The following is a 26032-nucleotide window of genomic DNA, read 5'->3' on the forward strand; positions in this document are numbered from 1 at the left end:
TTTCACAATTGTTTTTTATTTCAAATTAAGAATAGACAATTTGCATCTTTTCAAGATGGAGGTCTATGAATAGGCATAGCAGTTAAGAGTGTTTACCAGTAAATCAGCCCAAACCTATATTTTTGTCTTGCCAAAGGCTCCTGTATAAATTTCCCTTTTTAAAGTTATTGTTCCTGCAATAATCTGCAGACAAGCAATGTGGGTGTCTGGGACCCTTACATGCAGGACCTATTTTGTTCCAAAACTGGGCTTGAGCTACTCAGAAGGTATTGATTTACCTTTAGTGCACAGGGACTACAAGACACAGTTGCAGCTGTCAAGGCACAAACAGCCATTCTGCGTTAGTATGTTTTTTTGTAATGGCCTTGGCTACATAAAAAATAATACTCGTATGTGCTTCCACTGAACGTGATAGCTCCTAGACTAGACTAAACATGGTAATGGCAGAATAAGTTTTGTTTTCAAGAGGGCTCGCTCAACTGATAGCACACTAGACAAAAAGTGCTGCTGTGTGCAATCCATATATGCAGAACAAGGCAGGCCTAAGTGTTCACGTATTTATCTGAGAGGGGAAAAACAGATTGGCCCACAACTGCTAAGTTGCTCCCGATTCCTCCATGAGTAGGTATGTGGAGCTGTGCAAGAACTACTGCTGTACCTGAGAAAAAGTGTTCATTGTAGAATTGAAGTAGCCCCATGGTAAGTTTTGCACCAGCAGCTGGCGGAAGTCTTGTGGAGTGGGATCCTATCAACGGAACGGAATGGAAGACACACTACTTTGGTGATTAATACCACGCCACCATGTGCTTGCCAGAACTGGTGGCTGTAGTCTTTAAGTAAGTAAATGCATTGGAACTTCAGCCAGCCTGGTTCATGTCTACCTCTTTATGATGAGACTGCAAAAAAATGCAATGGTTGTAATATGAGCTAAAAGTGGCCAATGCCTTGGCTGAACTTGCGCCACTTGTAAGGTTCTTCTGAGTGCTCCTTTTCAGGCAGGTGAGGGCAAGGGTCCAGGCGGACAGTGGTAGACTCCAGGGACGTGTTCTCTCGCGCTGCCTTAAGCTCTTTGTTTACCTGCCAGAGAGATGCAGCACCATTTTACATGAAATGTCAGTGTAGATCTGGCTGCCTTCTGCAGCTTTGCAAAAAGCGCAAGATACCACAACAGTTAAATCATAGTGTTGGAATGGACCTTTGAGTCACCCAGCAGCTGCTCTTCAGAATCCAGCTCTGTACCACGGGTTACTTCCAGCACTGTACCATGGGTTTCGGGGGTCGTGCATGTACAGAAGCACTAAATCGCGCTTTGCACATGCGCAGAAGCGCCGAATCGCAACCCGCACATGCACAGACGCGCCGCTGTGGGTTGCGAATGTGCATCCCGCACAGATCACGTTCGCAACCCGAGCATCCACTGTTTAAATATCTACTCCCAGTGCTCTGTTTAAATATCTACTCCCAGTGCTCACCAAACTCACTCAGTTTTTAGCTGAATTCTGCTTCCTTGCCATTTCCTTCTTAGTTCTAACCCTCTAGAGCAATAGGGGGTGAGTCTGCTCCAGCTTCCACTTGACAGCTTTCTGATATTTGAGGACCACTGTTTCATTTCCTCTGAAACTTCTCTTTTTCCAGGCTAAATGGAGAAGCTTCTCCACTATCACCACTTGCCTGTCCACCAGACCAAGCAGAAAAGCCTGGCAGGATTATATTAATAATAGGCAGGTGCCTCAGTTGTACTGTGTTGCCTGCCCAGGCATTTTATTTATTAAATTTCTATGTCATACTTCATCCAAGGATCATAGCCACCAGCCCTGGTCCTTTGAAGGCTGCATTCAGCTTGGCAAGTATGTGTCCTGTTCTGGGCACTACAGTTTAAGGATGTTGACAAGCTGGAACGTCTGCAGAGAAGGGCAACCAAGATGATCAGTGGTCTGGAAACCAAAGCCTTATGAGGAGCAGTTGAAGGAGCTGGGTATGTTTAGCCCAGAAAAGAGGAGACTGAGAAGTGATATGATAGCCATTCTTAAATATCTAAAGGACTGTCACATGGAGGATGGGGCAGTTTTGTTTTCTCCAGAGGCAGAGGGCAGGACCCAAACCTATGGATTCAAGTCACAAGAAAGGATATTCCAACTAAATATGAAGAGCTTTCTGAAAGTTGGAGTTAATTCAATAATGGAGCAGACTCCCACAAATCTAGACTGCCAACCAAGTCAGAGTAAAAATCTACATCTCCGTAATGTGAACCAAATGAATTATCTCAGCTGCACCAGAAAAGGTACTACCCACTGCCCTCGTAGGTAATGATTGCTGAGACACAGGGAGCAAAGCTACCTTACACTAAGTCAAACCACTGATACACCTAACTCAATATTGCTTATGCTGGCTGGCTATGACTCCCCAAGGGTCTCGGACAGAGCTGTCTCCCAGCCCTAACTGGGGATGCTGGTGGTTGAACCTGCATTGCTGCTGAGCTACAGCCCTCACCATGTTAGACTTCTTCAGGCAGATAGCCATCTTCTCATTCAGCATTTTCTCTTCAGCAGCCGTTTCCTGCTTCCTCTTTTCCTCCTCTGGTGCTTCTAGCTCATCATTTTGAATGTAGAAATCTTTGGGAGAACTACTTCCTTCTAACTCTGCACTGTGGGAGGGTGGAAAAGGGCAGATAGCAGAACATAAGCTTTGTGGAGGAGGACATGCCAAACAAGGCAATAGCAAGGAAATGCAAAAATATTAGCACTGGAGGTTTCAGGCCTATAGGCTACATGCTACCCCGTGCAGGCTGCGCTTTGCAGCCACCAACACTTACAACCTTTGAGAGCTAAAGGTTGTCTCCCAGTTGTTTAAAACGTCAGATCCTCAAGGATATAATCTTTCTTGAACATCCATTGCTTTTCTGTCCTGTGCTTCATTCATGCATCTTTGGTACCATTATGCCATTCCCCTCTCCTGGTGAGAGGGGCATAGACTAGACTAGAGGCCTTCTGGAAATCATAATATCATTTTTACTATGCTTTCAGGTGTTTTAATCACTTCACAAGCATATAGGTGCTATCTTTAAAACCACCCTCTAGGGCAGGTGTAGCCAGTGAAGCCCTCTGAATGTTGTTGGACTCCCATCATCCCTGACAACTGACCCATACTGGTAAGAGTTCATGGGAGTTGTAGTCCAACAACATTTGGCTGGGTAGAGCTTCTCTATCCCTGTAAAAGCACGTATGGTAGTTGCCCCAAGGTGGATGGATTTTGGAATAAAGTGTTGCGGAGATATCTTTGATAACTGAACAAACCATTGCTCCATCTTTCCACCTGGCACCTTTGAGCCTGGTCAGTGGGTCTCAAAAATTTTGGGGCCACTGCCTCCTTGGCTCTATAAACATGGAGTCAAGCCATTTCCTACAGCTTCCACCTATTAGCATCGGATGCAAAAATTAGAGGTGGTTTTTCCAATCTGATCCTAAGAGACATTCATAATTCCCCTTGGAAAACAACAATTAACCTCAAATTCCGCTCTCTTCTCAATTTGAATTGTAAAACTGTTCTTAACTTAGAGTGTATCAGCCCGGCGGCCCTACCTCTAATCAAAAAGAAACTACAACAACTTGACTTCTCTAACACAGTTTCCTTTGCAAGAGGACCGTGTTCTGGCCTAGCCCTAGCTATTCCACCCCCTGAAGGGATCCCTCTATACTGCTTCACAATTTCTTCGGAGGCTAAGCGTAGGGCCTTTACCTGTGCCCGTCTCAACTGTTTTCCTACAGCAGTTCTGTCGGGTCGTTATTCCAGAGTTCCCATCGCAAATAGAACATGCACCTGTAATGGCATGACCCTGGAGACTATGGAACATGTAATGCTCTTCTGTCCCAACTGGACAGATGAAAGATCTCGGTTTTTAACTCCCCTCATGAATAAGCTTCATCTCCCAATTCAGCCTTGGATAGTGTCCCTCCTTTTGCAGGATTCTGATTGCTGGATTACCGAGATGACAGCTAACTTTCTGCTTAGTGTGATGAAGAGGAAAGCGGCACTAACTTCTTCCTTATCACCACAGCTGTAGTTGATACGCCGCACGACCGAACGAAGTTCCAAGTAGCCTTATTGTACAAGGACAATCGAGTTAGGACATATCTGAGGAACTGATGGACCCTTTAACGGTCCTCCTCCAGCCTCAGCAGTTTCCCCCCCCCTCTCTCTTTTTCTTTCATCAAGTAACCGCCCAGGACGATATTTACCTTTACCTTTACCTCCCCACCCCTATTTTATGTTGTTATTTCAATGTATATTATGCTATGGCCACACGGCTAATGCAATAAATCTAATAAAAAAAAAAACTTATCTCTAGTGCTCCCTATCCCATAAATAACATTATCCAAAAGATTAGAACACAGTAAGATTCAAAACAGTAACAATCAATTGCACATTTATTTGAATAAATGCATGTTTACTTGAATAAATCCAATTAAAACTATGTAGTTTAATTAATTCAACATAATTTATTCACTTGATTCACTGACGCCAGCTTTTCAAGGTCTGATAGTCATTTATACCTCCAGCACTCCTTGCCACCCCCTTACCTTTTAGCATCCCCCACCCCCAGTAATCCCCACCCACCCAAGGGGAGACACTTCCCACTTTGGGAACCACTGCTGTAGATGGAAACAGAATGGGCTAGAAAAGTAAAAAAAAACCTCTCATCTCTTAGCAGCAGCCATCGGCTCCATTGCCAAATCCTGGAAGATAACAATTTCAATTTCTGGCATATTAGGGTTGGCAAACTGCCCTTCTTGAAAAGATATCTCATAAACCAAAATAAACTAAAGGACAGAACTTGAATGACAGATTTTTTTTTTTTTACTATTGCACAAATACTGTGTGGCACTCAGTTACACAATGTCACCAATATATGTAAACAACTGGTTTGTCTGAGACTTTTCAGAACCTTTATTCACAATAATGGATCTCACAGGTGGAGACTACTTTCATTTTTACACACCTTTGTTATTTGTAAAGGGAATCTTTGTATGAGTCAAAGCTTTATTAACCCCCTGGAGCTGTGCTACATCTTTGTACATTTGTCCTTCCAGGCTGTGACGCTCCACGGTTTGCATTTTTTATTATTTGTTTTATTTCTTTCTGTTATTTTTTGCACTTCTTAACAAAATGAATAAAATGTGGGGGGTTTTTAAGGGCACCAGGTTGGCTACCCCCACTGTAAGGTTTCATGCCCCTCCCATATTGGCAGATGGAGGGACTAAGGACAAGGGGACTGCACACAACATGATCATACTGCAATCAGGAAAGAATCCTTTTTCTAGCAACAATGGCTCCTTTTGAGGTGGTCACTTGCACAGGGTGAAAATCACCCAAAGACACCAGTGGAGGAGCCTGGTTTTATGGCACCATGTTTGTGCTCACTGCAGTACCTTTTGTGGTTGGCTGAGGCCTCGAATATTGGGCAAGCTTTTAGCCTCCGTTCCAGAAGAGCTTTAGCAAGCTCTCCAATCTTACTGTCAAGGGCAGACTGTATGGGCTCTCCTGGAAACCAACTATTGGCCAGACTGTGGATCTGAAAAAGAAAAAAGGGGGAAAGAAGAGAAGTGATTTCAACTGAATGGAATTTTTTCTTTTATTACTACAGTGGTGCCTCGTAAGACGAAATTAATCCATTCCGCGAGCCTCTTCGTCTAGCGGTTTTTTCGTCTTGCGAAGCAACCCTATTAGTGGATTAGCGCTATTAAAGGCTTAGTGGCTATTAAAGGCTTAGCGGCTATTAAAGGCTTAGCGGATTAGCGGCTAAAAGGCTATTAGCGGCTATTAAAGGCTTAGTGGATTAGCAGCTAAAAGGCTATTAGCGGCTTAGAAAAAGGGGGGGAAAGCAAAAAAAATCGGAACACTTGCAAGACGTTTTCGTCTTACAAAGCAAGCCCATAGGGAAAATCGTCTTGCGAAGCAGCTCAAAAACGGAAAACCCTTTTGTCTAGCGGGTTTTCCGTCTTGCGAGGCATTCGTCTTGCGGGGCACCACTCTACTACTACTACTACTACTATTATTAAATGCAGTGCTCAGGTAGAGGAAAGATTCCCTTCTCTATAGGCATATGGATGCAGCAAGCATTCTGAAATGGTAGAAGACTGCTCAGGAACCCTAAGTACGTTTCATGGAGTTCCGTGATTAAAAAAAAAGCAACAGCCATCAATTTTCCTTGCCTCCCCCTTGCTTTACACCTTTCTGCTCACCTGCCCTTCTGTTTCCCCCTTCCCCCAATTTCCAGAGGCCTGTCCGAGGGCAGTGTCAGGTTGCCCCTGATTACAGGACTGGGTGAGGGGAGGCTTTGCATTGAGGCGTAATGAAGATGGCGCTGTTATGCAGCAGTTACCTCCTCCCTTGTGGGGTCCAGCAGGAAGGCTGTAATAAGGTCCTCCTTGGCTCCCATTGTCTCCTGCAGAAACAGGCGGGTCTTGGCTCGGTGCATGTAATACTTCAGCTCACGTGGGTTATTCTCAATAGCCTGGGAGAAATATGCTTCGGCCTGTGGGTATCGACTGAAAGCAGGGAGAAAACACCTGTTGGCATATTGGCATACTTTATTATAATTATTAAAGGCCTGGTTATAGAGGAACATTTTTGCCTGGTGCCTAAATATATGTAATGAAGACATCAGGTGAGCCTCCCTGGGGAGAGCATTCCACAAATGGGAAGCCACTGCAGAAAAGGTGTGTTCTTGTGTTGCCACCCTTCAGACCTCTTGTTGAGCAGGGCACATGAAGAAAGGCCTCAGATCTCAGGGCCCAGGTCAGTTCATATGGGGAGAGTTCGTCCTTGAGGTACAGTGGTACCTCTGGTTGCGAACAGGATCTGTTCTGGAGGCCCGTTCGCAACATGAGAAGCCCGCAACCTGAAGCACCGTATCTGTGCAAGTGCACGGTGCAATTTGGTGCTTGTGCGAAAGCGAGATTTAGCACTTCTGCACATGTGAGAGTGGCGAAACCCAGAAGTAACCCTTTCCAGTACAGTCATAAAGTAAAGGTAAAGGGACCCCTGACCATTAGGTCCAGTCACAGACGACTCTGGGGTTGCGGCGCTCATCTCGCTTTATTGGCTGAGGGAGCCGGCGTACAGCTTCCGGGTCATGTGGCCAGCATGACTAAGCCGCTTCTGGTGAACTAGAGCAGCACACAGAAAACCATTTACCTTCCCGCTGGAGTGGTACCTACTTATCTACTTGCATTTTGACGTGCTTTTGAACTGCTAGGTTGGCAGGAGCAGGGACCGAGCAACGGGAGCTCACCCAGTCGTGGAGATTCAAACCGCTGACATTCTGATTGGCAAGTCCTAGGCTTAACCCACAGCACCACCCGCGTCCCTAGTACAGTCATACCTCAGGTTAAATATGCTTCAGGTTGAGCGTTTCCAGGTTATGCTCCGTGGCGACCCAGAAGTAACGGAATTCTGGGTTTCGCCGCTCACGCATGCACAGATGCTCAAAATGATGTCATGCACAGAAGCGCCGAATCACGACCTGCGCACGCGCAGATGCGCAGACACAGGTTACGTTTGCTTCAGGATGCGAACGGGGCTCTGGAATGGATCCCATTCGCATCCAGAGGTACCACTGTACTTCCGGGTCACTGCAGGATGCAACCAGAAAAAACGTAACATGAAGCAAACATAACATGAGGCATGACTGTATTATGGTCCTGAGCTGTCTAAGGCTTTATAGGTCAAAACCAGAACCTAAGAACAACTGAGATGTAACATGCTTTGGGCATTTAGGACTGCCTCCTCCAGACATCATTGAGACTCCAACTCCCATCATCCCTACCCATTGGCCATGCTGGCTGGGACTGAAGGAAATTGGGCGTCTAGCAACACCTGGGGGACCACAGCTCTGCTATTATCATGGTGGTTGCTCATTTATTTTCTCTGTTTATGCTCCCAGTGCATAGCATGAAGGCATTCCTAAATAAGGGGTGTATAAAATGTCAAACCACACATAAGCAAAAGCTTGTCTTTCCCCCCAGGAGCTTTCTGGTAAATGTGCCATTCGCAGGGGCACTGCAAGGTTACTTAAAGGATTCAGGGCACAGGCCCATGATAGAGATTTGCATAGCATATGTATGTGCTATATATTAGATGTTGTCTGAGCAACCAGTGCTGTGCTTTTCAGGGAAGAGGATCCTGGGTCCACCACCAAAGACCCTGGGTTGCCCCCCCCCCGCCCCATCCCGCCACCCTCAGCATACCTCTCCCTGAATTCCTGCAGCCCCATCTCATCGTACAACCAAGCTGCGCGTTTCTGGAGGCTGGGGTCGAAAGGCTGTAAATCCAGGGCTTGCTGATAATCTGCCATTGCAAAATTCAGCTCACCCAGTTTAAGGAAGCAGTCTGAAGGAGAACAGCCAAGAATTCACTGGCAGCAAGCACAGGTTGTTTTCTTCTGTTATTTTAATTAATGGTTCAAAAGGCACTTTCAGCACACACACACACATACGCTGAGCTGTGGCTCAGTGGCAGAGAACCTGCTTTGCATCCAGAAAGCCACAGGTTCAATCCCCCGCAGAGATGGTAAAGCCTGGACAACTGCTGCAAGTTTCTGCCTGCCACCCCAAGCCAAGAAAAAGAGGACAGCTCCCTGCCCCAAAGATCTTACAGTCCACAAATTCAATCCAGAGGAACTGAGCCTCTTGTTCAAATCGGGCTCTATAGGGAAGGGGGGGCAGAATATTATAGAGGCATACAGGTGGTGTAGAGCTTATTCAGTCAGAAATAGAGCCTCTGATGAATGCCAGCTGCTGGGCAGGAGCGGGGGCATTTTTCATGCCTTGCTTGTGGGCTTTCTGGAAGCACCCACCTAGCCACTTCGATGAGATGGACCTTTGGCCTGATGCAGCAGGACGATTCTCTTTAGATCAGGGGTCTGCAACATTTATGACAAAAAGAGCCACTTGGACCCGTTTCCAAAGGGAAAAAAAAACTGGGAGCCGCAAAACCATTGCAACATTTAAAACAAATATATCTCCGGAGCTGCGATCTGACGGCGGGCGGGAAGGTGACGTCGGGACGGTGCGTGACTAACGCACGCACCGCCCCCATGCGGCGTCACAGCCAGTACAGCGCCCGCCACAGTGGGGAGTGTCGGGGCGCACAATGCGGCTCCTCCCCTTGCTAGTATCCGCCCCGGAGCCGCGGCAAAGGTGTTAAAGAGCCACATGCGGCTCCGGAGCCGCGGGTTGCAGACCCCTGCTTTAGATTCTTAGCTACTAAGCATGAGGAGAACTCAGAGATGTGCCTGCTGTCCTTTTGTTTTGTTTTGTTTTGTTTTGTTTTGTTTTGTTTTGTTTTGTTTTATTTCCAATTAAACTCTGTCTCACAGTAACTGTGCTCCAAGGACTACATAATCCTACAAGCTGCATACACATATTGTGCCAATGAAGCCTATCTGCACGATTCATTTTGCTTCAGCTTCCCCTGGAGTTGGAAGGCTCACTCCCCGGCTGCTGGGAATCTCATTTAGCTGAGGGCCCCTGTCTGGCATCTGGCCTAACTCACAGAGTTGTTGTATTGAAATGGGGTGGAAGGGTGGGAAAACATAGGTGCCTCCTTGAGCTCTTTGAAGGAAGGGCGATATAAAATGAATAACAATAATAATAAACCACTTCACACAATTTCAATGAAGTCTTTGCAGCCCTAACTTGCTCCATCAAAATTAAAAGCTGAGTTACTCAGTGAGATCTAGCGCCCACAAAAACACCGCATTTTGGTGCTCCCACCCACATCTACAGAGAACTAGAAAATATACACGAGCGCCTCACCTCCTCTGTTGACATAGAGCCCCTTCTCATTTTTCTCCCCCGTGATGGCTTTATTCAGGAGGAGCACTGCCTCTTCGTAGAAGCCTTTGTCATAGCAGTGTACTGCGAAGTCGTTATAGGTGAGGAGCACCTGCTTCTGGGCCTCCACGCAAACCTTGCTGCCATCCTCCTCTCTGCTGAGCTCCACGGCTCTGAGGTAATCACCAATGGCTGCATCAAAGTCTCTCAGCCTTCTCAAGATGTTTCCCCTGCCAAAGGGATCACAATAATATATTTCCTTGGGAGAAGGGGCTGTGGCTCAGAGGCAGACCAACTGCTTTGCATGCAGAAGGTCCCAGGTTCAATCCCTGGCGTCTCCAAGTAGGATTCGGAAAGACTTGCTTTCTGAAAGCATGGAGAGCCTCTGCCAGTCAGTGAAGACAGTTCTGAGCTTTGTGAATCAAAAGTCTGTCTTGGTATACAGTCATACCTCATGTTACGTCCGCTTCATTTTACGTTCTTTCAGGTTATGTCCCGCGGCAACTCGGAAGTAATGTAAAGGGTTACTTTCGGGTTTCGCCGCTTGCGCATGCATGCAAATGACATCACGCGCATGCACAGAAGTGGCAAATCGCAACCCGCGCGTGCACAGACGTGCACTTGTGTTCTTTTCATGTTGCGAACGGGCCTCCGGAACGGATCCCGTTCGCAACCAGAGGTACCACTGTATAAGGCAAGTAAAAGGTGACATGACAGAAGATTATGCATGGCGTGGGGAAGGTGGATAGAGAAAAGTTTTTATCCCTCTCTCATAACATCAGAACTCATGGGAACCCAGAGAAGCTGAATGTTGGAAGACTTGGAACAGAGAAAAGATGCAGCACATAGCTGTGGCAGTGGCGTAGCGTGGGTTGTCAGCACCCGGGGCAAGACAAGTAATTTGCGCCCCCTAACCCGTGGATTTGCGCCCCATAACCCGTGGGTTTGCGCCCCCTAACCCTAACCCCCTTATGTTGCGCCCGGTGCGGCCCGCCCCCCCTGCACCCCCCACGCTACGCCACTGAGCTGTGGAACTCACTCCCACAGGAGGCAGTGATTAAACAAATTCATGGAGGAGGACTGATAGCCAGATGGCTCTGCTCTGCCTTCACAGTTAGAGGGAGCCATATTTCTGAACCCATTGCTGGAAACCGCAGGACAGGGGAGAGCGCTCTTGTGCTCAGGTCCTGCTTGTAGGTTTCCCGCAGGCATCTGGTTGAGAACAGGGGCTGGACTAGGTGGGTCATTTGCCTAATCCTGCCAGGCTCTTATGTTCCCAAGAATGGGGAAGGGAGGGTGCTGGTGGCTAGCAGTGAGCTGGAAGCAGGAAAGAGGGCGAAGCAGAAGGACCAAGGAAGCTGCCTTATTCCAGGTGAATAACTCAGTGCCACTTACTCTGACTGGCAGCAGCAATCCAGGGTTTCAGGCGGGTATTTCCCACTTCTGAAAAATCTACAGGGAGGTTAGGTATCAAGCTTTGTGTGAGCTGTTCCACCATATGGATCACTAGTGAGCCTACATTAAGCCACCAGAAAATGGCTATGGTTTTCTCAGCCACACAAATAAAACAAAAACTGTTAAGGCTTTTGGGGGGTGGGGTGGGGCATGACACACAACAGGGGTGCACAAAATTATGCACGGTGCTGAGAAAATGGCGGAAGAAAGGCTTCTTCTTGCACCATGGTTGGCTGCCTCTAATAATTTCAAGCCACAAAATAGAAGAGGCTCCTGGCAGGGAAACCCTGGGAGGTCCAGGCCTTCAAACCGTGTGCTGAGATGGTGGGTACCTGAAGAGGAAGTAGTCTGCCTGCAAGGGGTTGTGTTCAATGGCCCTGTTGATTTTCAGCAGGGCTGCCTTCAGGTTTCCCTTCACTGCCTTGCTCACAGCTTGCTCCTTGAACTTCTGAGCCTCTTTCCTCAAGCGCTCCAGCATCAGCAGAGCTTCGCTGTGCTCTGGGTCCAACTCAAGGGCATCTTGGAGGTTGTGGAAACAGAAGGTGACCTATGGAGAAGGCAGCATCTATCTGGAACCTGGGCTCATCCAATAAAGAGGGCTTCTTCGCCAAACTCCATGGGGGGGCAGGTCATAGAACTGTAGTGTTGGAAGGTATCTCAAAGGTCACCTAGCCCAAACCCCTGCAATGCAGGAATCTTAACTGACAAGGTGTCTTGACAAATAGACATCCAACCTCTGCTTTAAAAGCTCCAAAGAAGGAGAGTCCCACCCACCTTCCGAGAGAGTCCGTTTCACCGTAGATTTAAAGCATAGGTAACAGACATCATTTCTCCTAAAGAATCCTGGGAACTGTAGTTTCCTCCCCTCATGGAGCAACAATCCCCTGTACCCTCAACAAACCACAGTTCCCAGGATTCCTTGAGGGAAGTCATGTGCTTTAAATGTGTGTGGGATGTGCTTCAAATCTATGGTGCAGATCTACCCCATAGCTTACAGAATTTGCAGCCACAGGAGGTGGTGATAGCCACCAACTTAGAAGCTTCTAAATAAATTTATAAAACATGACTTAAGACCAATTTATGGAGGACAAGCCTATCAACAGCGACTAGTCACAAAATGGCACCTCCAAGATCATGGAGCCTCTAAATAACAGCTCTTGGCAGCGGGATAGGGGTGGCAGTGGGGAACAACAGCAGGAGACGGACTGTTGCATTCGTGTCCCGCTTGGCTGCAATGGGAAACAGAAACCTGGACAAGGTAGGCCTCTGGGCTGATCCAGCTGGCTCTTCTTATGTTCTTCTCTGTTACTTACAGAGCCATTGAGAAGCAAGCAGAAATGGCACAGAGACTTAAAAAGTGGCCTTAGACCTGGTCAGTAATTGTCCTTGCAGCCCACGGGTGGGGAACCTCAGGAACCTCTATTTCTCTGGCCCTCAGAACTCCCCCAAGGCCTTTACACTCTTTGCTTGGCTGTAAAGTGTCCCTGTACTCTAATAAAGTCTTTGGCTGGGTGGAGGATACAGAGTGTGGGGCAGGGGTGAGTGTGTGTAGTGAATGAGTATTAACAGCTCTATTCAATTTTGCCACCCACCGGTATTGCGTGGACCTCAAAAGGCTCCCCACAAAAGAATGTGGCCCTCAGGCTTGAAGGGATACCCCAACCATTCTATCACCCATTATCATCTAATCCAGGGGTTTCCAAAGTGGACTCTGTGGACAACTAATGACCCGCGATCATCATACAGGTAGGCAGTGGAAGAGCATGGCCAGGTGCGCATGCAAAGAACAGCGGGTGCACTAGCTGCTCAGGGCAACAGGTTGACAGAACACTTGAAAGGAGCAGAGCCAATACGTGGGAGCAAAGCAAGCAGAGAAAGGGGAAGAAGTAGTGTGGGAATCGTTGGTTCATGCTGATTTTAATTGCTTTTTTTTTTTTTTTTGCTTCTTTTACTTCCTATTATATTAACATTCAAATTATGTTTTTTAAAAACATGCTTGCATTTAACACAGTGCATTTTAATTGGTAAACATAAGGCAGAAAAATAGTTAAGTGATCTGTCAAGACCTGGGGTGGGGCTGGGGATGGGAGATCCCTGGTCTAAGCTCTCAGTTTGAGAATCCCTAGTCCAACCAGAACTGGCAGCAGCTCTTCCATCACCTGCTCCTCCACCTGGTCATCGCTTGCAAATGAAAACCAACCCAGCCAGCTCTTTACCTTTCCAAAGCACTGATAGAGTCGAGCCCTTAGGACAAAGAGATCTGGATTCTTTCTCTCCTGAGCAACTTCTTCATTGACCATCTGAAGGCAATCATTGTATTTCTTCAGGGCAGCGAGGCAGGCAATGCTAGCGAAACAGAAAAGAAGAGCAAAAGCCATGAATCGGAACCTGTGTGCTCACAGGTTTTGCAAAGGTCACCTGGCCTGCTGAGGAAGAATGGAAGGAGGAGGCAGGGGTGGGGGGACACAGACCCTGAAGGCATGGACCTCGTTAGAGGAACCACACCTATAATTTGGAGCTTTCCGGTTTGTATATGGGGGGGAGATCCAAATCAGAGCTGCAATGGTGGGAGGTAATGGTTTTTATAAAATCCCCTCCACTACCCCTTACAGGGAGACATGGGTGGCGCTGTGGGTTAAACCACAGAGGCTAGGACTTGCTGATCAGAAGCTCGGCGGTTCAAATCCCCTTGACGGGGTGAGCTCCCGTTGCTCGGTCGCTGCTCCTGCCAACCTAGCAGTTTGAAAGCACGTCAAAGTGCAAGTAGATCAATAGGTCTACTCTACCTTCTCTGGCGGGAAGGTAAACGGCGTTTCCATGCGCTGCTCTGGTTCGCCAGAAGCGGCTTAGTCATGCTGGCCACATGACCCGGAAGCTGTACACCGGCTCCCTTGGCCAATAAAGCGAGATGAGCGCTGCAACCCCAGAGTCAGTCACGACTGGACCTAATGGTCAGGGGTCCCTTTACCTTTACCCCTTACAGGAGCCCCACCCAGATCACTGGGCCCATCTCAGTTGTTTTCTTTTTTTCTTTTTTTAAAGCACAGTTGCCTCTTAGTTAGATTACTTGGTTAGATTACCTGCTTTATATTTGGGGATGCCCCTGGAGATGATTCAGAAACTTCAGCTGGTACAGAATTCAGTGGCCAGGTTACTCCCCAGCGCAAGATGTTTTAAGCATATAATGCCAGTCCTGGCCCAACTGCTCTGGCTGCAGTGGCTCCCCATTTGTGGAACGCTTTCCCCAGGGAGCCTCACCCGGCGCCTTCATTTCATATCTTTAGGCACCAGGCAAAAAAGTCTCTCTTTAACCTGGCTAATTAAGCAATCTATGGCCTTTTAAACTGCGGAGGGGGAGTTTTGTTTGTTATTATGCTTTTATTTGTTTGTTTGTTTTATACTGTAAACAGCCCTATGCTCTTGGGCGAAGGGCAGTATAGAAATTTAATAAATAATTAATAATTGCATGAATAGCGCCGTGCCTAGATGGGGCCCTGAAAAGTAGGCCTCAGTTACTACGGTAACAAAAATGCTCCCTTGCCCCTGGCATGGCAACAGGTCCCCTTGAGGTGATAAAAATGTGGCTCTCAAGAGGGAGCTCTTGCACTCTTGCACTCTAATTTACTGCTTCCTCTCTGGAGGAAGAAAGACTTTGAAAGCAGATTTGTTTTTTTGTTTGCAATAAACCAGGGGTAGCTAACATAGCAATCTCCTAGTTTGAGGGGAGTTGGGAGCCCGCAACATCTAGAAGACACCAGGTTGGCTCACCCTGTGACGATCTGTTAAAATCCCAGACTAATAAAATACTTTAAAAAGAAAAAAGAAAAGCCTTTGTTGTTCAACCACCCTAAATTTAGTGCACACTTGCCTTTGCCAATCTGGTATCCTCCAGGGACTGATGGGACTTATAGTCCAAAACATCTGGAGGCCACCAGATTGGCAAAGGCTAGTACTATACAGTGTGCAGTGTTGTGCCAGATGAGACTGAGACCCACCAACGTTCTTGAAACTCTTCTGCTTCCAAAGGTGTATATCTTTTTTTCTGTTGCCAACCCAGTGTTACCTCCTCATGCGATAAAGCTTATTCTGAGGCTGAAGTTCCGAGGCACGAGTGAAGGATTCGAGAGCATCCAGGTAGGCACTCTGCTCATACAGACACTGGCCCTGAAAATAACAACAACAATAATAAATTTTATTTATACCCCGCCCTCCCCAGCCAAGACTGGGCTCAGGGTGGCTAACAACCAATAATAAAAACAAGTTGATTGAAATACAACTTAAAAACAAGATTAAAATAAAATATTAAAACAAAACATTAAAATGCAGCCTCATCACAGGAGGAGAAAGGGAGGGAAATGGGGGGGGGGTCAAATTGATTCTAAGCCAAAGGCCAGGTGGAACAACTCTGTCTTACAGGCCCTGTGGAAAAAAATCAGATCCCGCGAAAAAACGGAACCATCATAAAATTGTGGAATAAGTAGCCGACACAGCCCAGGACGTTCAGCTCCCTGAAGTAGGGTGGCATATTTTACAAGGTAGGCCTCTTGCCCCCAAGTGTGGGTACATCGTACACGTTAATCTGGCACTTGAGGCAAAAACCCCCACAAATAAGTCCCCTGATGTCTGACCCCATCCTTGACAGTAACAATAAATTAAATAACAAAACAACCCGCTGCCCTTTCAGTTCAGGCAGAATCAGCTGCCTGAGGAGGCTGCCTCACTCCACCTAATGGTAGGGTGAAAGGAAGAGGAATCGCACCATAGTCATTAACTTTTCATAGTAGCACAGAATCTTAGAGTTGGAAGGGACCACAAAGGTCATGTAGTCCAACTCCCTGCAATGTGCGACTCTTTTGCCCAACATGGGAAGCAAACCCACGACCGTGAGATTAAAAGTCCCATCTCTGCTTAAACCTATACCCTCCCTTGGTTCCACCTACTAGGTGCCCAAAGCTGTTAATGAAAACAATAAATAAATACAACCTAACAAATAACACAATGTGGTGAGGTGTAGTGCTTAGAGCACTGGGCTATGATGGGCAGAATCAGGTTCAAATCCCCACTAGGCCCTGAAGCAGGCAGGGTAATCTATCAACCGAATCTACCTCACAAGGTTGTTTTGAGGAGATTTTGGCTTTTCATAGACTTTTACTATGAAATTAACAGGAACTGTGAGATAGAGTCAGCATAGTCAAAAGAAAGTTAATTCTTCACACAGCACACACTTAAAACCGTGAACTTCACAGCCATGATATGTGGTGGCAGCCACCAACTTGTTGTTTGTTGTTTAGTCGTGTCCGACACTTCGTGACCCCATGGACCAGAGCACGCCAGGCACTCCTGTCTTCCACTGCCTCCCGCAGTTTGGTCAGACTCATGCTGGTAGCTTGGAGAACACGGTCCAACCATCTTGTCCTCTATTGTCCCCTTCTCCTTGTGCCCTCCATCTTTCCCAACATCAGGGTCTTTTCCAGGGAGTCTTCTCTTCTCATGAGGTGGCCAAAGTATTGGAGCCTCAGCTTCAGGATCTGTCCTTCCAGTGAGCACTCAGGGCTGATTTCCTTCAGAATGCAGAGGTTTGATCTTCTTGCAGTCCATGGGACTCTCAAGAGTCTCCTCCAGCACCATAATTCAAAAGCATCCATTCTTCGGCGATCAGTCTTCTTTGTGGTCCAGCTCTCACTTCCATACATCACTACTGGGAAAACCAAAGCTTTAATTATACGGACCTTTGTCGGCAAGGTAAAGCCACCAACTTAGATGGCTTTAAAAGAGAAATGGGCAGGTTCATGGAGGAGAATAAAGCTTTTCAACGCTACTAATCACAATGGCTATAAGCTACCTCCAGAATCAGAATTCACTGCAGGCTTCTGAATATCAAATACTAGGGAATAAGAGCAGGCGAGGCCTACAAAATGTCCTATTTTTTTGTTTCCCAACCTAGCCATTTGAAAGCATATAAGTGTGAGTAGATAAATGGGTATCGCTGTGGCGGGAAGGTAAACAGTGTTTCTGCATGCTCTGGCACTCATCACGGTCCTCAATGAACCAAAAGCGGTTTAGACATGTTGGCCACATGACCCGGAAAAGCTGGCTTCCTTGCCAAAAAGTGAAAATCTGGACACAAAAATCTACACTTCCGACATAGGTTGCCATACGCCTGGGCGCTGTTACAGATGACAGAATCCTGGGTATGACCAGGAAATTCCGGATGTATGACAACCCTAAATTAGAGTTTACCTTACTGTGGCATATGTAGCTTCAACCCTGAAGCTGAGTTCCAGCATGGAAGAAAGGCAGGATGCAAATATCAGAAAATAGGTAGTATTACACAATATTACAGCCCCCAGAAATAAATAATATTACTTCCCCCAGAAATGAAAAGCACGGTATCAAAAACTCTGGATTCTCTATCGATTATATTAATATACAAAATCAAACACAGGATCCACACACACACACACACACACACACAAAAGCACACACAATTTAAACCTCACAATGACCAGGCAAGGAAGGTGTAAATGATGAACACTAGCCAGAACAATGTCACCCAGTTAGCTTCATGTCTGAAGCCAGGATTTGAAATCACATTTCCCGGGTTCACAGGGCAGCTCTGGCTCTGCTTTTGCATGTGAAACAGAATCATCTAACAGGCCCTTCGTCAAACCACAATTATGTGATTCCCTCAGTGGGTGGGGGAAACCAATACCGTGATGCTGGCATACATTTGTAGGAGGGGATGCAGAGATGTGGCAGAGAAGCACTGAGTGAGCTGGGGAGGGATGCTGATCTTTATCTGTTTACCTGGAGGTGAAAAACGAAAGCAAAGCGGCATCCGATGTCCTCCTGATGTGATGACACTATATAGGCCTTCTGGAGGTGTAATGCAGCAGACTGGAAGTCGCAGAGCTGGAGAAGAGCTTCTGCCTTCTTCTCATACAGTTCTACCTGCAGAAAAGGACTGTGGGCGTCAAAAACCCCTACACTTCCAGATGCAACACACAAACCAAGGGTAGCCACATCCAGATCTGTCCTGCTTTTCCCAACTCCTCCCCAATGCCAGACTGGAAGGAACACAAGGCTCAGCCTCTTACCTGGCAGGTGCTTCTCCCTCCCAGAAAGGGAAGGCTACCTAGGAGCTCTTGTCTTAGAGACTTCTCGGGAGCAACCTCTCTTTTCAGCAACTGGGAGTAGGGCAGCATGCCAATTTGGTCCGGGCAAGGCCAAATTGAGGGCAGTGCAGGTGGTTCACCCATGCACAGGGTGCCAGGCTGAGGGGGTGCAAAATTGAAAAGATCCATAATTGCGAAGATCTATTTGGGGGTGCCAAGTTTTGGCTCTGAACATGGCACAATATTATGAAAGATTACAAAAGTCCGCTCCTGGTCTGGGCAACCTGGGACAGATTCAGCTTCAGGTTTTGAAGCAAGCCATGTCCACCTAGCTCAGAATTATCTACTGTGGATGGCTCCCTTGACACAAGAGGTGGTAGCCTTATCAAGGAGAAGAAGGCTACCAGTGGCTACTAGCAACAATGCATATATATTGACTTCCGGGGTTGGCGCGATCTGGGAATGGCGGATTCCCTCCGAGCTCCGGAGGGAATCGGCTCAGCGGGGGACGGGTCTTTGCCGTGCCGGCGACACGGGGACCCTTAAAACCGCAGGCGCGGAAGCCTGCGGACTGAAGACTCGGTGGGTGCCTTAAGCGCCCCCCCTGATTCGCGAAGAGCCTTTTTAAAGGCTGCGGAGGGGATACGGGGGGTGGCGTGGCACTGAGAGTCCATCGCTACCTCCGCTGAGCGAAGCCGCGAGCCATGACCGGAGAGCGCTGACTTCCTTCCTTGAAATTCGGCTGAAAAAACAACCCGTGAGTAGATTGGAATTGGACTTTAAGAATTTCCTCTTTGAATCTGAGACGACCGGGGGGTGTGCTAAAAGGAAGTCCGCACCCCCCCCCTTGCAGACGAGCTAAAGCAACGACGTAAGAACTAAGCTGGAGAGCCTACCCTGTAAAGGGTGAGTTTTAAAAAGACAGTAACTTCCAAGATTGGGGAAAAATAAGGCAATTTTGTGCAGGAGAGTGGAGTTTTGGAGGTTTCTTTTTTTGCAAACAACCCTCCCCCCCGGGCCCGGGAGCGTCCTATTTTGGAGCCTGTAGGCATAGAATCTGACAGCTGTCAAAGCTGTCAAATATACAGTCTACAGGAAAAAACTGCTACGTAAGATCCCTCTGGAATAAAAGGTGTTACAATTGAATTTAAATTGCTGAAAACAAAGTAACAAAAATAAGAAAGAGGACTGTTGGAGAAAACAACGTTAAGTAATCAGATTCCCTCTAGGGGGAATTCTGTGGAATTACAATGGCTGTGGATGGAAAGATACTGGCGGAAATCGAAAGGATGTTCAATCTGGTGGGAACTTTACAAGAGCATATCTCGGAAATGAGTAAACATATGATGACCTTGACTCCTGAAACAAACAGTTCTGCTGATTGCAAGGAGGATTGGAATGAGAAAGAACCCACAGCTGAACCTGAAATGATAATTAAAGAAAAGGAGACAAAACAAGAGAAAGAGAAAGTAAAGTTGGAAAATACTAGCCAGACGACATCTGTGGAATACAAGCAAGGAGACTATTGGATCACAAATCTACGAAAGATGCAAAGGATGAAAGTGGAGGCCCTGGAAGCTTATGGATTGCAAGAATTTAAAATAAAGAAATACAATTGGGGCCTCCACTTTGACTTTGACTCTGACTACGATTTGAAAGATCTATGCCTTGTGGAAATTCCGCAGCAGTTATACCTAAGAGACTATGGATGGATTGTGATAGAACTCTTTCGAGATTTGATGACCGACACAAAGGATTACCAACAAGACCGGCGGAGAGGGACTGTGAGAGATTGGAGAGCCTCGGACGTGAGGAACCCAGGCTAAGAACTGATATTTTGGACATATATTGAGAAGGGACGCAAATCGGGGATGGGAGGGAGGGAAGGATGTAATTTTAACAACACTCAGGACAAGGGAAATTAATCAATATGACCAATATTAAAGACAAAATGGGAAATCGATGGAAGGGAACTGAGGTCCAACTTAGAACAATTGTTTTCCTTTTTAAAAGGGCTATTATTGAGAAGGTTAGGATTTTGGGAAATGACAATCTGCTGATACAACTTTGGGAATAGGGATGCAAGGGAGGGGGTGGGGGGAAGTCAGAGACCAGGGTTATGAAAATAACTGTTTTTTTGAAACTTTATATCTTTTTTTGTTTTTTGTTTTTGTGTCTTCTTTGTCTGTTTGATTTTCTGTTTGTTTGTTTATAAAAAATGTGAAAACCCAATAAAAATTTTATTAAAAAAACAAAACAATGCATATATATTAGAGGCAGAAGACCTCCAAATGTCAGCTGCTGGAACTCACAAGTGAAGAGACTGATGTTGTGATCATGTTATGCACATGGACTTCTAAGATAGGGTTACCAGACGTTCCCGGGGACAGTGCCCGGATTTGCAAATCTGTCCCCGGACAAATTCTGTCCCCGGAATGTCCCCAGATTTGCAAATCTGTCCCCGGACAAATTCTGTCCCCGAAATGTCCCCAGATTTGCAAAACTGTCCCCGGACAAATTCAGTCCCTGGAATGTCCCCAGATTTGCAAATCTGTCCCCAGGAAACGTGGCAGCAGCAGCCTCAGCAGGCTGGAGCCAGCCTGGTAGTGCAGTTGGCTCTGGCTGGCTTCAGGAGCTGCTCGCTGCCATGGTGCCCACCATTTTTCCTGTGCCACAGCAGTGAGCAGAGAGCATCTCCTGAAGCCAGCCAGAGCCAACTGCACTACCAGGCTGGCCCCTCCTGGGTAACGGCCGCCCACCCATGACTCCCAAGCCTCCCCTGATCTTTCAAAACAAAGGAAGAAGGGGGAAGGAGATCGGGGAAGGCTCGGGAGTCACGGGTGGGCAGCACGCCATTGCCCAGATTTTCAAAAACTGCGCATTTATGTTTCACAGGGCGCGAAAGAAGAGCTTTGCACCTTTATACAATATGCATGTGTGCAAGCCCAGGGTCTTTTGCCTCACCATCCCCACTATAGACTCCCTGTTGCTACTCAGCTTCAAAAAAAAAAGGGGGGTCCTCGGATTCATTGAAAAAAATCTGGTAACCATATTCTAAGAGGAACCCCATTCAATGCTGTGGGGAGGAGGATGTGGGACCAGATGGACCTCTGGTCTGATCCAGCACGGCTCTTATGTTCAGTAGACGGTCTTGTGAGCCTGAACAATTCTCAGCTCTACCTTATTACCTTGTTAGGGTCCAGGTTAAGGGCTTTGGTATAGCATGTGACAGCGTTTTCCCACTCCCTCTGAGAGAAGTATTCTTCACCTTTATTGCAACTGTACATGCAAAAAAGAGAGAAAGCCACAGTTGTCAGCACCAGCAAAACAGCAGCAGCAACACACCACCCACGTCTTGACTAGAAGCCATCTTGAAGAGCCTGAAAAGAACTATAGTCTGCTTCAGCCATAAAGCTATTCAGTAATTTCTGTGACTCAGTCTATATCAGAGGTGAGGAACATATAGCCCTCTAGATCAGGGGTTGTCAACCTGGTCCCTACTGCCCACTAGTGGGCGTTTCAGGATTCTAGGTGGGCGGTAGGGGGTTCTACGGCACAAGCTGAATCCTTCCATCGAGCACTGGTGGGCGGTAAAGAAATTTTACATCAAGAAAGTTGCATTAGTGGGTGGCAGGTATAAAAAGATTGACTACCCCTGCTCTAGATGTTGCTGGAATATAACTCTCATCATCTCTGGCCAGTGGCCATGTTGGCTGTGGCTGATGGAATGCAGAGTCCAACGACATGGTACCAGCTCCTACAGTAGCCCTCTGGGTATTTTTGGACTATGAACTCCCATCTTCCCAGCCTTCTGGCTGCGCTAGCTAAAGCTGACGGGAGTCCAGCATCATCTAGAGGGCACCAGGTTGGGGACAGCTGGATCAGACTGTCCAGTGTTAGCACTGGGAAGGCTGAGTGACCTGGGACTAGTCACCACCTTTCTGCCTAGTCTACATCACAGGGATTTTGCAAGGCAAAAGCAGAGGAATGGTGAAAGGAAACCATGTAAGCTACGTTGAACAACCTGGAAGAAAGATGTAATTAATTAAATAAAATCGCACCAATCCATAGTCAACATAAACCATGGTTTAGAAACCGACTGCAAACAATTGTTTCTGATTCTAGTTTCCTTGCTGACTGCAAACTATAATTTGGTGTTGTGCCTAAACTGAACCACATATGTTCTATCTGCTTGGGTAAAACTTGGGAGTAATTTAGTTTAAACATGAGAACATCACGTGCTATTACAGAGAATGGGCAACAGCACTCACTGCTCATCTATTTTGTTCTGCAGGATCCCTTCAAACGTCCCCACTTTGTTGGGGTTCCTAACATGTTGCAAGGTCTTAGCAGCCCCAAAAATGCGACTGATCTTTCTCTGCCGGGCTTCCTCAAGCTTCTCTTCAGTGACTGCAGTAGGGAAGAACTCCAGGTAGACTGTTGACATCTTCACTTCCTGTAGGAGAAAGAACCACCACAAAATGAATGAAGCCTTGCAACCTGGGAGGCTGCCTTACACCCAGGCAGCCCGTGGTCCATCTAGTGCAGTAATGTCTACACTGACTGGCAGCAGCTCTCCAGGGATCTGGATAAGGGTCACTCCCAGCCATTTGCGTAGCCAGGGGGGCAATCAAGTAAACAAACAAAAATACATAACTAACTGACCAATTGCATCACAGATAACTCAGTTCTGCCCCACCCTAACATAAATCCTGGCTATGCCCATGCTCCCAACCCCACCTGGAGATGCCAAAGACTGAATCTGGGACCTTTCTGTATGACTGCAGGATGGAACACCATTCTTTTGGGTCTCTCATCTACTCCAGTGCCTCCCCAGCTGCCCTCTGCTAGGTTGCTGTTTGCTTCTGTCTCACCTTCACCTCCTGGGCCTCTTTCTCGTTCTCCTCCTCCTCCTCATCCCACTCCATCGTGCCTGCCTCCTGGATCTCCAAGTCCTCCGGTTGCTAAGCAAACACAAAAGCAAACAACCCTTCAGATGCCGCTGTTCCTAGAACTGCCACTAGGGGGAGCCAGATAAGAATCCGAGCATCCTCAAGTTTTTATAGGTGATCTGAGGTTGTGTGAATATGCTTTGCTACAAATGCACAAAGACCGTTGACCCTCTTTCTTTCTTTCTTTCTTTTTCTTTCTTTTCTCTTTCTCTGTGTCACACCCACCCACACCCACACGTTAGAAAGTCCCTGATCTCCCAAGCATTAGGTCTTGTGTGTGTCCTGACTCGATTTGCAGTATGAGACGGTGGTAATTATAATCATTTGTTTTGTTTGCTAATTTTTGGGCTTGGGGGGGGGGGATCTGCCCAGCCTTTTCGTAACAACGAAAAACGGTTTTCCAGTTGTCCTGTGCTTTCTAGGCATGGGCCCAAGTGGGTTTGCGTTGCCGTGGAAAACCTGCATTTGACCATTGAATTGGACCAAACAGCAATCTGTGGAAGACCCAATTGCTGTAAAATGCAGGTTTTCCTGGGGAAAGCGCTGGGACTAAAAAAACAACAACAAAACCACTTGGATGTGGAGTTTTAAAGCATGGGTCTGTACCAGGGGTCTGCAACCTTTAGGACAAAAAGAGCCACTTGGACCTGTTTCCGAAAGGAAAAAACTGGGAGCCACAAAACCATTGTGACATTTAAAACAAATATATCTCTGGAGCCGCAATCTGACAGCGGGCGGGAAGGTGACATTGGGACGGTGCGTGACTAATGCATGCACCGCCCCCATGCGACGCCACAGCCAGTACAGCGTCCGCCACAGTGGGGAGTGTCGGGGCGCACAATGCGCCTCCTCCCCTCGCTAGTATCCGCCCCGGAGCCGCGGCAAAGGTGTAAAAGAGCCACATGCGGCTCCGGAGCCGCGGGTTGCAGACCCCTGGTCTGTACCTAGAAGCACGGAACAAAAGGAAGTCTGAATGAGCCCTCAGGTTTGTCTCTAGCATTTTCAGACAGGGGGCTTAGTAACTGTTGATAGTCTTATCATTTCATGGATTTGTCCAGGCCACTTTAAAAGGTTTGATTTTTAGCCATCACATCTTGTCTTGGTGAGTTCCACAGTGCCTTGGCTGTACGGCGCAGCTTGATTTTTTCTGGAGGTACTCAAGAATATGCAGTGGCACCCTTTTTTCTATTAAAAAAAAGCACTGTTTATCATTAACATTTACATGCCACAAATCCTACATAATTTAAAAAGGTGGTTAGATTTGCCATGTAGCTTTTTGTTGCTTTTAATTATCTTGCAATCAACAGAGACAAGGTCTCATCTTCCACCAGCACTTCCTGGCTGCATCTCTCAGTTCTGCACCTGGAAACTGCTTTGCCCCTCCAGATGTTATTGGGCCCTAAAAGCATGACATCCACGCCATACATTGAAAGCACTCTCATTCCACAGCGGCTAGGATATTGCTAGCCCAAAAGTGGAAAAGCAGCAAGATACCAACTAAAGAAGAATGGCAAGACAAATGTATGGACCACGCTGAAACGGCCAAATTAACTGAGAGATTAAAGAGAAAGATAATAGATGCTTCAAAAAGGAGTGGGAACCAATTACCATGTATTTACAGAAATAAAGGGGGGGGGGAGAGGCGAAAAAATAATATATTTGATTACTTGGATTGATAATTGTTGATATTGTTTAATAAAAACTATTTTAAAAAGAAAGAAAAATAAGCTCATTAGCTGGATTTGACTAAACACTTACAATTACCAAACAGAATAAAGAAAGGATCTAATTTAGAGAATACAATATTAAGATATAACCAAAAGGCAGGGGAAATTCATTATGCAACAAACCAGAAGAGGAAGTTGAGGGAAGTCGTAGCGGGGAGGGAGCTATTTGGGTTTGGGTTTATATTTGAGATGATGCTATTGTGATGAAGATAAAAATGTAAAAAAAAATAAAAACTATTTTTTTTTAAAAAAAGAAATAAAGCACTCTCATTCCACTTTTAACAGTTGTGGCGTCCCACAAAGGATCCTGGGAAGCGCGGCCTGTTAAGGGTCCTGACCTTGCAGACATACAGCTTCTAACAACATTTAAAAAAACTTCAGTTCCAAAGATTCTGTTAAAAGCGCTCGTGGCATAAAGGTCGCTTGTGGGAGTTTCCGCCCACAAGTAAGATGGTGTAGCGCTCTTCAAAGCCCACCTAGTGACGTATTCACGCCCGGACTTCTGCGATAGGTCGCAGGCGTGGGTGACGTCACACTGACAAACGAAGGCGGCGAGCCGGCGTTCTCCTCAGAGTGAGGCGAGGACCGGAAGTGTGACACCAGGGGCGTCTCCGGCAAGGAGGCGGGGGAGAGGCTGATGTTGCCTTTCCGGCCCCTTCAGAAACTCCTTAGTTGGACTATGAATCGCCATGAAGAGGAACTGCGAGCCGTTGGGAAGCGGGTGCTGGTAAGGGGGACGGGGAGCGGGGGGAGAAGACGACGTATTTCGGGGATGTTCCTTCCTGTCCAGGGCAACTGCTTCCGGGTTATAAGTGGGGGGGGTCTCAAGCAGTCATAGGGCTACAGTCGAATGAAGAGACGGGAGAGCGTCCGGTTCACACATCGCTTCCGGCTTTGCGTAGGACAGCCCTCCATATGCGGGGCAAGGGTGGCGGAAGTATCGAGAGGCG

The 26032-nt window shown here is 47.0% G+C and overlaps 2 protein-coding genes across 6 annotated transcripts in view; one reads left to right on the forward strand and one right to left on the reverse strand.

The window, feature by feature from the left end:
* TTC16 (tetratricopeptide repeat domain 16) lies at positions 1-25696 on the reverse strand. Of its 5 annotated transcripts, none has more exons than XM_082208905.1 (14): positions 25559-25696; positions 23278-23367; positions 22675-22859; positions 21592-21682; positions 18096-18239; positions 15352-15452; positions 13505-13634; positions 11621-11835; positions 9816-10063; positions 8247-8388; positions 6380-6545; positions 5427-5569; positions 2491-2644; positions 1-1077 (listed from the first exon to the last, which is right to left on the reverse strand). In XM_082208905.1, the coding sequence occupies exons 2-14, from the start codon at positions 23329-23331 to the stop codon at positions 928-930; spliced, it is 1923 nt and encodes a 640-aa protein (XP_082065031.1). In that variant the 5' UTR covers positions 23332-23367; positions 25559-25696; the 3' UTR covers positions 1-927. The 5 variants fall into 5 exon arrangements, with proteins under 5 accessions (XP_082065031.1, XP_082065028.1, XP_082065032.1 ...); XM_082208902.1 differs by lacking the exon at positions 25559-25696 and adding an exon at positions 25434-25478; XM_082208906.1 differs by lacking the exon at positions 25559-25696 and adding an exon at positions 25447-25465.
* PTRH1 (peptidyl-tRNA hydrolase 1 homolog) overlaps positions 25676-26032 on the forward strand; it is a 15747-nt gene continuing 15390 nt past the window's right edge. Inside the window, exon 1 of the mRNA XM_082209023.1 lies at positions 25676-25809. Within this exon, the coding sequence (XP_082065149.1) occupies positions 25720-25809 (90 nt within the window). The 5' untranslated portion in view covers positions 25676-25719. The remainder of the gene's footprint in view (positions 25810-26032) is intronic.

The sequence above is a fragment of the Podarcis vaucheri genome, assembly GCF_965113315.1.
Source record: "Podarcis vaucheri genome assembly, chromosome: Z".
NCBI classification, from domain to species: domain Eukaryota; kingdom Metazoa; phylum Chordata; class Lepidosauria; order Squamata; family Lacertidae; genus Podarcis; species Podarcis vaucheri.

Bases quoted from the DNA above. Each gene is read 5' to 3' on its own strand.
- TTC16 (XM_082208902.1), bottom strand. The intron at 18,240-21,591 runs GTAATAAGGTAG...CCTTTTCTGCAG, and splicing joins TTAACCTGGACCCTAACAAG to GTAGAACTGTATGAGAAGAA. The intron at 8,389-9,815 runs GTGAGGCGCTCG...GTTCTCCTTCAG, and splicing joins GCTCTATGTCAACAGAGGAG to ACTGCTTCCTTAAACTGGGT.